The 16145-nt window shown below is 39.1% G+C and overlaps 1 protein-coding gene across 1 annotated transcript in view; it reads right to left on the reverse strand.

Moving 5' to 3' along the window:
• Positions 1 to 301: 301 nt before the first annotated feature.
• Positions 302 to 16145, reverse strand: part of LOC127731221 (uncharacterized HTH-type transcriptional regulator YjiR-like) — a 48713-nt gene continuing 32869 nt past the window's right edge. Inside the window, exons 7-10 of the mRNA XM_052240187.1 lie at positions 9084 to 9198; positions 5526 to 5597; positions 5065 to 5168; positions 302 to 690 (exon numbers count right to left, since the gene is read on the reverse strand). Coding sequence (XP_052096147.1) covers positions 552 to 690; positions 5065 to 5168; positions 5526 to 5597; positions 9084 to 9198 — 430 coding nt within the window. The 3' untranslated portion in view covers positions 302 to 551. The remainder of the gene's footprint in view (positions 691 to 5064; positions 5169 to 5525; positions 5598 to 9083; positions 9199 to 16145) is intronic.

Consider the following 16145-nt stretch of genomic DNA (forward strand, 5'->3'; position numbering starts at 1 on the left):
TTATCACTAACTATCATATGGCTATCTTTATCAGCATAGACATTTATATTAATATGTTCATGTGATTTTTTTTGCTGTTATCCTCAAATGGTCATTTTTATAACTTTCTTATTTGTAATGCCCGAAGCTTTCTTATGATTAAGAGATAATGTCTAATGAAAAATGTTTGTGTCATTAACCATGTGTATCGTTACTTGCATGCTCTCAGAATTTTCTGATTGTCAGTGCAAATTGTAGGTGCAAGTTGTTCTCCCTTAATACCTTTGTAGTAAATATGCGTCCGTCTTCAATTAGGAACTCGTTTTGCTGTTGCATAGTCTTTTATTCTATATATAAATGTTAAAATCATTACAATATATTATACTCTTATTGCATTTCAGTTAAATTAAATACTGGGGTGAAAATTATAACAATAAACTTCAAAATCATTCATGTGAGATCTCATTGTGATTGTATTTTAATTTACTGTAAAGATATTTCCCGGTAAGCTTTTATTGTATTCCCCAACCTAACAAAAATAAAATAAAATTATTGTTTTAGTAAACGTTTTCCTATTTGTCCTGGCCCCATATTGTTTGGTATTCTCCAACAGCATCTTTCAGTTTCTGAACGCCTCGTTTTAATTTCTGATCATCACAGAAACTAATGGACAATCTGATACAGTTTTTATAACTTTCCGTTGGTGATGTGCTAAAACATACAAGAAAAATGGTTTACTTTAAGACAATTAACATTCAGACGTTCTTACAATTACTGTCCATCCTGGAAACAGTCCGAATAAAATTGGAGTCAAGTGTTCAAGTTGAAATCAGATACAAATATTATGTCCTACAATGTACTTGTTCAGGTTTGAAGCACTTACGAAATAAGCATTAAGTTTTGACTTGAAAAAAGTAATATTAGATAATTCGATATATGCACCTCTAATCAATTAAAGTGTGACCGTTTCCGAAATTGAAATTAATTGGAAATTGCTTCATTCTGATAATAGTAAAACGTTCTGTGGGGAAACTAGCCACATAAATCCCTTAAATTAACAGGAGTAGACAATTCAAACTGTCTATGACATATCATTAGTTTAATTGGGCTTAAGGAGGATGGCCATTATCTACCATATGTAAATCGGTCAGACTCTTTAACTAGATAGGTTTTTTTAACAACATTCATTTTAAGGAGTCCAATGTTCCGTTTAAAACTCTTATAAAAATAATCTGTGGTTTACCCACCAGAGTTCAAATGATAATAAATTAAAAGAAATAGAAGAAATATTATAGACAGCTCTCTCACAAGCAAAAAAAACAACATAAAAGTAAATATAGACATACACTACAAACACAGGCATCCACACAGCACGAACAACAAACCCTGAAATCAATATAAAAATAAGGAGATGTGGTATGATTGCCAACGATGTTTTTAAACATTTAATATTGTAACAAGAGGAAGGGTTATTTTTGTCACAAGCACAAGGTAAACAAGAAATGATTGTAACAGGATGCTGTTACGAAGTCTCCCAAACGAAGCTCCCATAATTCGTAATTCCCAGTCTCGCCTGACATTGGACAAAGTCCAGTGAAAATTGGTTTGGTCCAGTAAAGTTAATGCATTAGTGATGCCTGGGGACTAACCCTGTATATCATTCAAATCATCTTGGCATGACAAACCAGAATATATATGGTTTAGGGGTGGTGATCCTGACCATTTACAAGATACTAGAACATTGGGGGTGGTGGAACCCCTGGGGACTGACCCTATACATCATTTCAATGTTCGAGAAACGACGAACAGGAATATATTTGGTCTAGGGGTGGGGATCTCGACCATTTACAAGATATTAGAACATTGGGGGTGGGGGGAACCCAGGGGGGACTGACCGTATACGTCATTCAAATGTTCGAGACATGATGAACAGGAATATATATGGTTTAGGGGTGGGGATCTCGACCATTTACAAGATATTAGAACTTTCTCAAATGGCAGGAGGTCCGGATGACCCCTGGGGACTAACCCTGTATATCATTCAAACCATCTTGGTATGACAAACCAGAATATATATGGTTTAGGGGTGAGGATCTTGACCACTTACAAGATATTAGAACTTTCTTAAATAGCAGGGGGTGGGGGTGACCCCTGGGGACTAACCCTGTATATCATTCAAACCATCTTGGTATGACAAACCAGAATATATATGGTTTAGGGGTGGGGATCTTGACCACTTACAAGATATTAGAACTTTCTTAAATAGAAGGGGCTGGGGGTGACCCCTGGGGACTAACACTGTATATCATTCAAACCATCTTCGCATGACAAACCAGAATATATATGGTTTAGGGGTGGGGATCTCGACCACTTACAAGATATTAGAACTTTCTTAAATGGCAGGGGTTTGGGGTGACCCCTGGGGACTAACCCTGTATTTCATTTGATGTGCTTTATCATGACAAACCAGAATATATATGGTTTAGGGGTGGGGATCTCGACCATTTACAAAGATATTAGAACTTTCTCAAATGGCAGGGGGTCGGGATGACCCCTGGGGACTAACCCTGTATATCATTCAAACCATCATAGCATGACAAACCAGAATATATATGGTTTAGGGGTGGGGATCTTAACCACTTACATTAGAACTTTCTTAAATGGCAGGGGGTGGGGGTGACCCCTGAAGACTAACCCTGTATTTCATTTGATGTGCTTTATCATGACAAACCAGAATATATATGGTTTAGGGGTGGGGATCTCGACCATTTACATGATATTAGAACTTTCTCAAATGGCAGGGGGTCGGGATGACCCCTGGGGACTAACCCTGTATATCATTCAAACCTTCTTAGCAAGACAAACCAGAATATATATGGTTTAGGGGTGGGGATCTTGACCATTTACAAGATATTAGAACTTTCTCAAATGGCAGGGGGTCGGGATGACCCCTGGGGACTAACCCTGTATATCATTCAAACCATCTTAGCATGACAAACCAGAATATATATGGTTTAGGGGTGGGGATCTTGACCACTAACAAAGATATTAGAACTTTCGTAAATGGTATGGGGTGGGGGTGACCCCTGGGGACTAACCCTGTATTTCATTTCATGTGCTTTATCATGACAAACCAGAATATATATGGTTTAGGGGTGGGGATCTCGACCATTTACAAGATATTAGAACTTTCTCAAATGGCAGGGGGTCGGGATGACCCCTGGGGACTAACCCTGTATATCATTCAAACCTTCTTAGCATGACAAACCAGAATATATATGGTTTAGGGGTGGGGATCTCGACCATTTTCAAGATATTAGAACTTTCTCAAATGGCAGGGGGTCGGGATGACCCCTGGGGACTAACCCTGTATATCATTCAAACCATCTTAGCATGAAAAACCAGAATATATATGGTTTAGGGGTGGGGATCTTGACCACTTACAAGGTATTAGAACTTTCTTAAATGGCAGGGGGTGGGGATGACCCCTGGGGACTAACCCTGTATTTCATTTAATGGGTTTTATCATTAAGAACATTTTCAATTAAAAAGATTGTGTCTATCACAAACGCTTTTCAATTTATAATCATTTGAAAATTTAAAAAAATAAAATCCCATAGGGTTCTATAGTAAAACCCTCTTTTCTTTTTCCCCCTCAAAGTACCCCTTTATAAACCCCTTTGCACAAACAAAACCCTGATTGCACCACTAGACATGTCAGTCTAACATATTGTGAAACCCTAAGTTAATCTGACAAGCGGTTTTGGAGAACGGGTGCGGACAAGTTCAAATTTAAAAGCGGCGGAAGAGGAAGAGGAAGAGGAAGAGGAAGAATAATAATAATAATAATAAGAACTGAGCAAAAACAATAAGTCTTCCCAAACTTCGTTTGGGAGACTTAATAACAAACGAAACATGATAACTGTTTCATTAGATAACAATGACCGAACTGGCAATGACATATGCTACCATTATGGTTTAAGTAGACATGGTTCAAATTAAGCCATGGTTGATCCGGTAAAGTTCTATAGCGACATCAATATTGACCCAGCAAGGATCCATACAAACACCATGGTTTATATCGCAATGTTCTATATTACAAGCATGGTTGAATCAATGATGATCTTAACAACCACATTAGTTGAAGCAACAATGTTCTATACTATCACTATAGTAGAACTAGCGATATTCCATACTATCTACATGTTAAACTAGCGATGTTAAGTATTGCAAAAATGTTTATTGTTCAATACTATCAACATGGTTGAAGAGGTGTTCCATATCTTTACAATGGTTAAACTGGTGTTGTTCCATAACTTTACAATGGTTGAACTGGTGTTGTCCCATAACTTTACAATGGTTGAACTGATGTTGTCCCATAACTTTACAATGGTTGAACTGGTGTTGTCCCATAACTTTACAATGGTTGAACTGGTGTTTTCCTTTAACTTTACAATGGTTAAACTGGTGTTGTCACATAACTTTATAATGGTAGAACTGGTGTTGTCCCATAAGTTTATAATGCTGGAACTGGTGTTGTCCTATAACTTTACAATGGTTAGACTGGTGTTGTCCCATAACTTTACAATGGTTGAACTGGTGTTGTCCCATAACTTTATAATGGTTGAACTGGTATTGTCCCATAACTTTACAATGGTGGAACTGGTGTTGTCCCATAACTTTATAATGGTTGAACTCGTGTCGTCCCATAACTTTACAATGGTTGAACAGGTGCTGTCCTATAACTTTTCAATAGTTGGACTGGTGTTGTCCCATAACTTTACAATGGTCGAACAGGTGCTGTCCTATAACTTTTCAATAGTTGGACTGGTGTTGTCCCATAACTTTACAATAGTTGAACCAGTGATGCTACATACGTCCACAAATGTTGAACCGGTGATGCTCCGTACGTCCACAATAGTTGAACTGGAGAAGCTCCATGCTTCTACAATAGTTGAACCAATGATGCACCATACGTCCATTTGAATGGTTGAACTTGTTTTTCCTTTACAATACCAACTAAATTAAATTACAAATGCCCCTCCCCCCCGAAAAATAAAACATAATTAAGCTGATAAAAATTACCTTGATCCTATAATAAAATTGACGCCATGTTTTTCTATCCCGATCTGAAGAAGTAATTTTGAATCCACCGATGTAGGTAATTCTGCCCACAAGAAAAATCCTCCCTAAAAAGCAAAGAAACTGTTAAAGATAAAGATAAATTGACCCTTAAAGAATAAAGAAAATCAATTAGAAACAAAGCTCCATCTTATTATTGTCATCAATAAAAATAATATTTACAGCTGGACTGTACATTCAAGACCTAATGCATTGCTTTCAATTTAAAATCTTAAACGTGGGAATTGCTGCCCTTTTATCGGTATCATATTTTATTTTGGAGGGGGCGGTGTTTCATGCCATATATAGGCTCCATCTAAATCCAGGAAAAGTTTTCTGTACAACATTTTATCACTCAGTAACAAGTCTCCGTCTCCATAAACAACACATTTATATTTCAGTCTCTATAAACAACATCTATTTACCTTTGGTTTTTCACACACAATAGGTATAGGAAAATCTTCACATAACAAATCATACACCATAGTCATTCTCCGCTGAAATTATACAAATCATACAACATAGTCATTCTCCGCTAAAATTATACAAATCATACAACATAGTCATTCTCCGCTGAAATTATACAAATCATACAACATAGTCATTCTCCGCTGAAATTATACAAATTATACAACAGTCATTCTCCGCTGAAATTATACAACAGTCATTCTCCGCTGAAATTATACAAATTATACACCATAGTCATTCTCCGCTGAAATTATACAAATCATACAACATAGTCATTCTCCGCTGAAATTATACAACAGTCATTCTCCGATGAAATTATACAAATTATACAACATAGTCATTCTCCGCTGAAATTATACAACAGTCATTCTCCGCTGAAATTATACAAATTATACACCATAGTCATTCTCCGCTGAAATTATACAAATCATACAACATAGTCATTCTCCGCTGAAATTATACAAACCATACAACATAGTCATTCTCCGCTGAAATTATACAAATCATACAACATAGTCATTCTCCGCTGAAATTAAACAAATTATACAACAGTCATTCTCCGCTGAAATTATACAAACCATACAACATAGTCATTCTTCGCTGAAATTATACAAATTATACAACATAGTCATTCTCCGCTGAAATTATACAAATCACACAACATAGGCATTATCCGCTGAAATTATACAATTCATACACCATAGTCATTCTCCGCTGAAATTATACAAATCATACAACATAGTCATTCTCCGCTGAAATTATACAAATAATACAACAGTCATTCTCCGCAGAAATTATACAAACCATACAACATAGTCATTCTCCGCTGAAATTATACAAATTATACAACAGTCATTCTCCGCTGAAATTATACGGCATAATTAGCTGTACATAACAAATCATACAACATGGTCTTTCTCCACTGAAATTATACGGCATAATTAGCTGTACATAACAATTCATACAACATAGTCTTTCTCCACTGAAATTATACGGCATAATTAGGTGTATATCTGAAAGTAATTTCAAGAGTAAACGAAAAAATTAACGTGAGTAGAATTAAGAAAAAATATATAAAAGCAATATGAAATAAAGGTACCTAAATGTTCATTTTCTCCATGCACGATTTTAGATTAAAATAATTGTGACTTCAAAACAAATATTGGTTATATTTCTAATCCTTCTGAATTAGCCGTCTATAGCTAAAAATGATACGTTCATGATATAATTTTTATTTTATTTATTTTTTACATTTGACTGATCAATGTTAAATGATACTTGATCGAGTGCAAGTTAAGTTCTCATTCAACCTGATTAAGATACAGATCCTGTGTCCAAGCTTTGCTTACAACGATCTGAAAACCCTCCGTTCTACTTTAATTTCTGCTTTAAAGACCTTTCGGGATCCTCTTTCTTTTAATACACACCTTAAAAAATTTAAAAGGCTGAAATTTTATTGGCTGATGTAAAAATTACCAGAACAGAAAGTAAAACGGAGTGTTGTCAGATCCTTGTAAGAAAAGCTTTGACACAGGCTCTGTATTTTAATCAGATTAGTTCTTATTTATCATTTTTTAATCATATATATATGTTCTTAATTCATGTATACTCCTTATTTTATGCAGATGTTTTTGTAATTAATATTGTTGTTACGCGCATACATACTCCTACATATAAATAATAATGTTGTAACCGCATATATTATACTCCTTATTTTATGTAAATTATACTGTTGTTACCGCATACATACTCCTTATTTTATGTAAATTATACTGTTGTTACCGCAAACATACTCCTTATTTTATGTAAATTATACTGTTGTTACCGCATACATACTCCTTATTTTATGTAAATTAAACTGTTGTTACCGCATACATACTCCTTATTTTATGTAAATTATACTGTTGTTACCGCATACATACTCCTTATTTTATGTAAATTATACTGTTGTTACCGCATACATACTCCTTATTTTATGTAAATTATACTGTTGTTACCGCATACATACTCCTTATTTTATGTAAATTATACTGTTGTTACCGCATACATACTCCTTATTTTATGTAAATTAAACTGTTGTTACCGCATACATACTCCTTATTTTATGTAAATTATACTGTTGTTACCGCATACATACTCCTTATTTTATGTAAATTATACTGTTGTTACCGCATACATACTCCTTATTTTATGTAAATTATACTGTTGTTACCGCATACATACTCCTTATTTTATGTAAATTATACTGTTGTTACCGCATACATACTCCTTATTTTATGTAATTAAAAGTGTTGTTACCGCATACATACTCCTTATTTTATGTAAATTATACTGTTGTTACCGCATACATACTCCTTATTTTATGTAAATTATACTGTTGTTACCGCATACATACTCCTTATTTTATGTAATTAAAAGTGTTGTTACCGTATATATGTTATCTCTAATCGATGTTCAATCTGACGTCATATTCTCAAATCAAGGCCTTATATTTTTACCATCTAATCGACGTCCAGACTAGAAGACGCCCGAGATTTCGCGTGTGAGTTAGATTAATATGTAATTTTGTTGTGTTGTAATTTCTAACGTTAGGTGCAAGGTGCGTAGCTAGGTCCGTAGGCACACATTACGGCATGGGGTCTGGGCCGCTTAAGGTCCCAAGCAGGTCCAAGGGAAGTTTGTCCCGAGAAAAAAATAACCACATCCGGCCACACACAGTCCGTGCCTATTTCACAAGTTCTATTCTGTTCAAACTATCAAATTAATTTATTAATTTGTATTTAGAAGTTTTCGTTTTACTGTGTCATCCATTTGATATAATTTGGCAATGTAAGGGCAGAGACATATAAAACCATATGTATGTATATATGTCTTTGTCAAGGTATGAAGGTTGATTCAGGTATTTGTCCATATAAATGAACTTTGAACTAGAGCTGGAATGCTTTAATTCCGATTTAGTTGTCCTTGCATAACTAAAGTCCGTCTCAATGATTTTAAGTTGAACAGTTTCACTCACCGATGGGTCCTTTTAACTTTCTAGTCATACAGCTCCTGACGGTTCAAAGTATTTACATATTCCTGACTTTCAAATTTTTAGGTTTGAGCGTTTCTGATGAAGATGAATACAGAAAAGCACTTCTTCTCTTGACTATATATGTCAATATAATTTGTCGGTGGTGCTATCATTTACCCACGTTTGTTCTTTTATTTGTTTTCGGTGATTATTTGGGATGGTGTCTCCTTTGTTGTCAATTTGCATAAGTCAAAATCATTATGATTTCTTTATAATAAATGGTCTATTTATGCAGCATTATAGTTACGAAAACAAAACGGTCACTACAAAGAAAAAATATCAAACTTGGAATAAATGATTAAACCTTATTGGACATCGATTAGAAGAGAAATCAATAAATGGGACATCGTTTTGGTAATACATGACCCCACACTGGATGTCGATTAGAGCGAAAAAATATGACATTGATATCAGAATGTGATGTAATTTATAGTGTTCTTACCGCATATATACTCCTTATTTTATGCAGATGTTTAGTGAGCATCCCTTGTTTCAGTGCTGTTGTTATCAGTCTTGATGTATAGTGGTTAAAACATCCTCCGCTCCATGACGTGTTACTGTAAGTATAAGCAAACGCTAAACAATTATCTCTTGTATATCTATCTAATGAAATGGAATTATAAAAAATTATCTGACCATTCTATTATATTTGGAGACAACCCCAATATCCCAATTCTAATATCGAGACAATTTTTAATCTTTTTCAGCCACTGCAAATAATAAAATATAATATACAATGATACATAAAATACAAATAATGCATAAAAAGGTAAAAGATATTACCAAAAATATTGAAAAAACACCACCGACCACATCAACCATCAAACTTGCCTACCAAGAAAACCAACAAACCACACCAACCACCAACACCTGACTCATGAGAAACAAAACAGACCACACTAACCATCCACACCTGACTCATGACAAACACAACAGACCACATCAACCATCAACACCTGACTCATGACAAACACAACAGACCACATCAACCATCAACACCTGACTCCCGAGAAACACAACAGACCACATTGACCACCAACACCAGACTCATGAGAAACACAACAGACCACATTGACCATCAACACCTGACTCATGAGAAACACAACAGACCACACTAACCACCCACACCTGACTCATGAGAAACACAACAGACCACATCAACCATCAACACCTGACTCCCGAGAAACACAATAGACCAAACTAACCAACAACACCAGACTCATGAGAAACACAACAGACCACATTGACCACCCACGAAACAAAACAGACCACACTAACCATCCACACCTGACTCATGAGAAACACAACAGACCACATCAACCATCAACACCTGACTCGTGAAAAACACAACAGACCACATCAACCATCAACACCTGACTCATGAGAAACACAACAGACCACATCAACCATCAACACCTGACTCATGAGAAACACAACAGACCACATCAACCATCAACACCTGACTCATGAGAAACACAACAGACCACATTGACCACCAACACCTGACTCATGAGAACATCAACAGACCAAATCAACCATCAACACCTAACTCATGAGAAACACAACATACCACATTAACCACCCACACCTGACTCATGAGAAACACAACAGACCACATAGACCATCAACACCTGACTTATGAGAAACACAACATACCACACTAACCATCAAAACCTAACTCATGAGAAACACAACATACCACATCAACCACCAACACCTAACTCATGAGAAACACAACAGACCACATCAACCACCAACACCTGAATCATGAGAAACACAACAGACCACATCAACCACCCACATCTGTCTCCTGAGAAACACAACAGACCACATTAACCACCAACACCTAACTCATGAGAAACACAACAGACCACATCAACCACCCACATCTGACTCCTCAGAAACACAACAGACCACACCAACCATCAACACCGGACTCCTGAGAAACACAACAGACCACATCAACCATCATCAACTGACTCCTGAGAAACACAACAGACCACATTAACCACCCACATCTGACTCTTGAGAAACACAACAGACCACACCAACCATCAACACCTGACTCATGAGAAACACAACAGACCACATTAACCACCCACATCTGACTCCTGAGAAACACAACAGACCACATTAACCACCCACATCTGACTCCCGAGAAACACAACAGACCACACCAACCATCAACACCTGACTCCTGAGAAACACAACAGACCACATCAACCACCAACACCTAACTCATGAGAAACACAACAGACCACATCAACCACCAACACCTGACTCATGAGAAACACAACAGACCACATCAACCACCCACACCTGTCTCCCGAGAAACACAACAGACCACACCAACCACCAACACCTAACTCCTGAGAAACACAACAGACCACATCAACCACCAACACCTAACTCATGAGAAACACAACAGACCACATCAACCACCAACACCTAACTCATGAGAAACACAACAGACCACATCAACCACCAACACCTGACTCATGAGAAACAAAACAGACCACACTAACCATCCACACCTGACTCATGACAAACACAACAGACCACATCAACCATCAACACCTGACTCATGACAAACACAACAGACCACATCAACCATCAACACCTGACTCCCGAGAAACACAACAGACCACATTGACCACCAACACCAGACTCATGAGAAACACAACAGACCACATTGACCATCAACACCTGACTCATGAGAAACACAACAGACCACACTAACCACCCACACCTGACTCATGAGAAACACAACAGACCACATCAACCATCCACACCTGACTCATGACAAACACAACAGACCACATCAACCATCAACACCTGACTCCCGAGAAACACAATAGACCACACTAACCAACAACACCTTACTCATGAGAAACACAACAGACCACATTGACCACCCACATCTGTCTCCTGAGAAACACAACATACCACATTAACCACCAACACCTAACTCATGAGAAACACAACAGACCACATCAACCACCCACATCTGACTCCTGAGAAACTCAACAGACCACACCAACCATCCACACCTGACTCCTGAGAAACACAACAGACCACATCAACCATCATCACCTGACTCCTGAGAAACACAACAGACCACATTAACCACCCACATCTGACTCTTGAGAAACACAACAGACCACACCAACCATCAACACCTGACTCATGAGAAACACAACAGACCACATTAACCACCCACATCTGTCTCCTGAGAAACACAACAGACCACATTAACCACCCACATCTGACTCCTGAGAAACACAACATACCACACCAACCATCAACACCTGACTCCTGAGAAACACAACAGACCACATCAACCACCAACATCTAACTCATGAGAAACACAACAGACCACATCAACCACCAACACCTCACTCATGAGAAACACAACAGACCACATCAACAACCAACACCTGACTCCTGCGAAACACAACAGACCACATTAACCACCCACATCTGACTCCTAAAAACACAACAGACCACATCAACCATCAACACCTAACTCATGAGAAACACAACAGACCACATCAACCACCAACACCTGACTCCTGAGAAACACAACAGACCACATCAACCACCAACATCTAACTCATGAGAAACACAACAGACCACACCAACCATCAACACCTAACTCATGAGAAACACAACAGACCACATCAACCACCAACACCTAACTCATGAGAAACACAACAGACCACACCAACCACCAACACCTAACTCATGAGAAACACAACAGACCACATCAACCACCCACATCTGTCTCCTGAGAAACACAACAGACCACATCAACCATCAACACCTAACTCGTGGGAAACACAACAGACCACATCAACCACCAACACCTGACTCCTGAGAAACATAACAGACCACATCAACCACCAACACCTGACTCATGAGAAACACAACAGACCACATCAACCACCAACACCTAACTCATGAGAAACACAACAGACCACATCAACAACCAACACCTGATTCCTGCGAAACACAACAGACCACATTAACCACCCACATCTGACTCCTAAAAACACAACAGACCACATCAACCATCAACACCTAACTCATGAGAAACACAACAGACCACATCAACCGTCAACACCTAACTCATGCAAACACAACAGACCACATCAACCACCAACACCTAACTCATGAGAAGCACAACAGCCCACATTAACCACCAACACCTAACTCCTGAGAAACACAACAGACCACATTAACCACCCACATCTGACTCTTGAGAAACACAACAGACCACACCAACCATCAACACCTGACTCATGAGAAACACAACAGACCACATTAACCACCCACATCTGTCTCCTGAGAAACACAACAGACCACATTAACCACCCACATCTGACTCCTGAGAAACACAACATACCACACCAACCATCAACACCTGACTCCTGAGAAACACAACAGACCACATCAACCACCAACACCTAACTCATGAGAAACACAACAGACCACATCAACCACCAACATCTAACTCATGAGAAACACAACAGACCACATCAACCACCAACACCTAACTCATGAGAAACACAACAGACCACATCAACAACCAACACCTGACTCCTGCGAAACACAACAGACCACATTAACCACCCACATCTGACTCCTAAAAACAAAACAGACCACATCAACCATCAACACCTAACTCATGAGAAACACAACAGACCACATCAACCACCAACACCTGACTCCTGAGAAACACAACAGACCACATCAACCACCAACACCTAACTCATGAGAAACACAACAGACCACATCAACCACCCACATCTGTCTCCTGAGAAACACAACAGACCACATCAACCATCAACACCTAACTCGTGGGAAACACAACAGACCACATCAACCACCAACACCTGACTCCTGAGAAACATAACAGACCACATCAACCACCAACACCTGACTCATGAGAAACACAACAGACCACATCAACCACCAACACCTAACTCATGAGAAACACAACAGACCACATCAACAACCAACACCTGATTCCTGCAAAACACAACAGACCACATTAACCACCCACATCTGACTCCTAAAAACACAACAGACCACATCAACCATCAACACCTAACTCATGAGAAACACAACAGACCACATCAACCGTCAACACCTAACTCATGCAAACACAACAGACCACATCAACCACCAACACCTAACTCATGAGAAGCACAACAGCCCACATTAACCACCCACATCTGACTCCTGAGAAACACAACAGACCACATCAACCATCAACACCTAACTCATGAGAAACACAACAGACCACATTAACCACCAACACCTTACTCATGAGAAACACAACAGACCACATTAACCACCCACATCTGACTCCTGAGACACACAACAGACCACATCAACCACCAACACCTAACTCATGAGAAACACAACAGACCACATCAACCACCCACACCTGACTCATGAGAAACACAACAGACCACATCAACCATCAACACCTGACTCCTGAGAAACACAACAGACCACATTAACCATCCACATCTGACTCCTGAGAAACACAACAGACCACATCAACCATCAACACCTAACTCATGAGAAACACAACAGACCACATCAACCGTCAACACCTAACTCATGCAAACACAACAGACCACATCAACCACCAACACCTAACTCATGAGAAGCACAACAGCCCACATTAACCACCCACATCTGACTCCTGAGAAACACAACAGACCACATCAACCATCAACACCTAACTCATGAGAAACACAACAGACCACATTAACCACCAACACCTTACTCATGAGAAACACAACAGACCACATTAACCACCCACATCTGACTCCTGAGACACACAACAGACCACATCAACCACCAACACCTAACTCATGAGAAACACAACAGACCACATCAACCACCCACACCTGACTCATGAGAAACACAACAGACCACATCAACCATCAACACCTGACTCCTGAGAAACACAACAGACCACATTAACCACCCACATCTGACTCCTGAGAAACACAACAGACCACATCAACCACCAACACCTGATTCATGAGAAACACAACAGACCACATTAACCACCAACACCTAACTCATGAGAAACACAACAGACCACATCAACCACCAACACCTGACTCATGAGAAACACAACAGACCACATCAACCACCAACACCTGATTCATGAGAAACACAACAGACCACATCAACCACCAACACCTAACTCATGAGAAACACAACAGACCACACCAACCACCAACACCTGACTCATGAGAAACACAACAGACCACATCAACCACCCACATCTGACTCCTGAGAAACACAACAGACCACATTAACCACCCACATCTGACTCCTGAGAAACACAACAGACCACATCAACCATCAACACCTAACTCGTGGGAAACACAACAGACCACATCAACCACCAACACCTGACTCCTGAGAAACATAACAGACCACATCAACCACCAACACCTGACTCATGAGAAACACAACAGACCACATCAACCACCAACACCTAACTCATGAGAAACACAACAGACCACATCAACAACCAACACCTGATTCCTGCGAAACACAACAGACCACATTAACCACCCACATCTGACTCCTAAAAACACAACAGACCACATCAACCATCAACACCTAACTCATGAGAAACACAACAGACCACATCAACCACCAACACCTGACTCCTGAGAAACACAACAGACCACATCAACCGTCAACACCTAACTCATGCAAACACAACAGACCAAATCAACCACCAACACCTAACTCATGAGAAGCACAACAGCCCACATTAACCACCCACATCTGACTCCTGAGAAACACAACAGACCACATCAACCATCAACACCTAACTCATGAGAAACACAACAGACCACATCAACCACCAACACCTAACTCATGAGAAACACAACAGACCACATCAACCACCCACACCTGACTCATGAGAAACACAACAGACCACATCAACCATCAACACCTGACTCCTGAGAAACACAACAGACCACATTAACCATCCACATCTGACTCCTGAGAAACACAACAGACCACATCAACCATCAACACCTAACTCATGAGAAACACAACAGACCACATCAACCGTCAACACCTAACTCATGCAAACACAACAGACCACATCAACCACCAACACCTAACTCATGAGAAGCACAACAGCCCACATTAACCACCAACACCTAACTCCTGAGAAACACAACAGACCACATTAACCACCCACATCTGACTCTTGAGAAACACAACAGACCACACCAACCATCAACACCTGACTCATGAGAAACACAACAGACCACATTAACCACCCACATCTGTCTCCTGAGAAACACAACAGACCACATTAACCACCCACATCTGACTCCTGAGAAACACAACATACCACACCAACCATCAACACCTGACTCCTGAGAAACACAACAGACCACATCAACCACCAACACCTAACTCATGAGAAACACAACAGACCACATCAACC

This window comes from Mytilus californianus, unplaced genomic scaffold (genome assembly GCF_021869535.1).
Source record: "Mytilus californianus isolate M0D057914Y unplaced genomic scaffold, xbMytCali1.0.p SCAF_2, whole genome shotgun sequence".
NCBI lineage: Eukaryota > Metazoa > Mollusca > Bivalvia > Mytilida > Mytilidae > Mytilus > Mytilus californianus.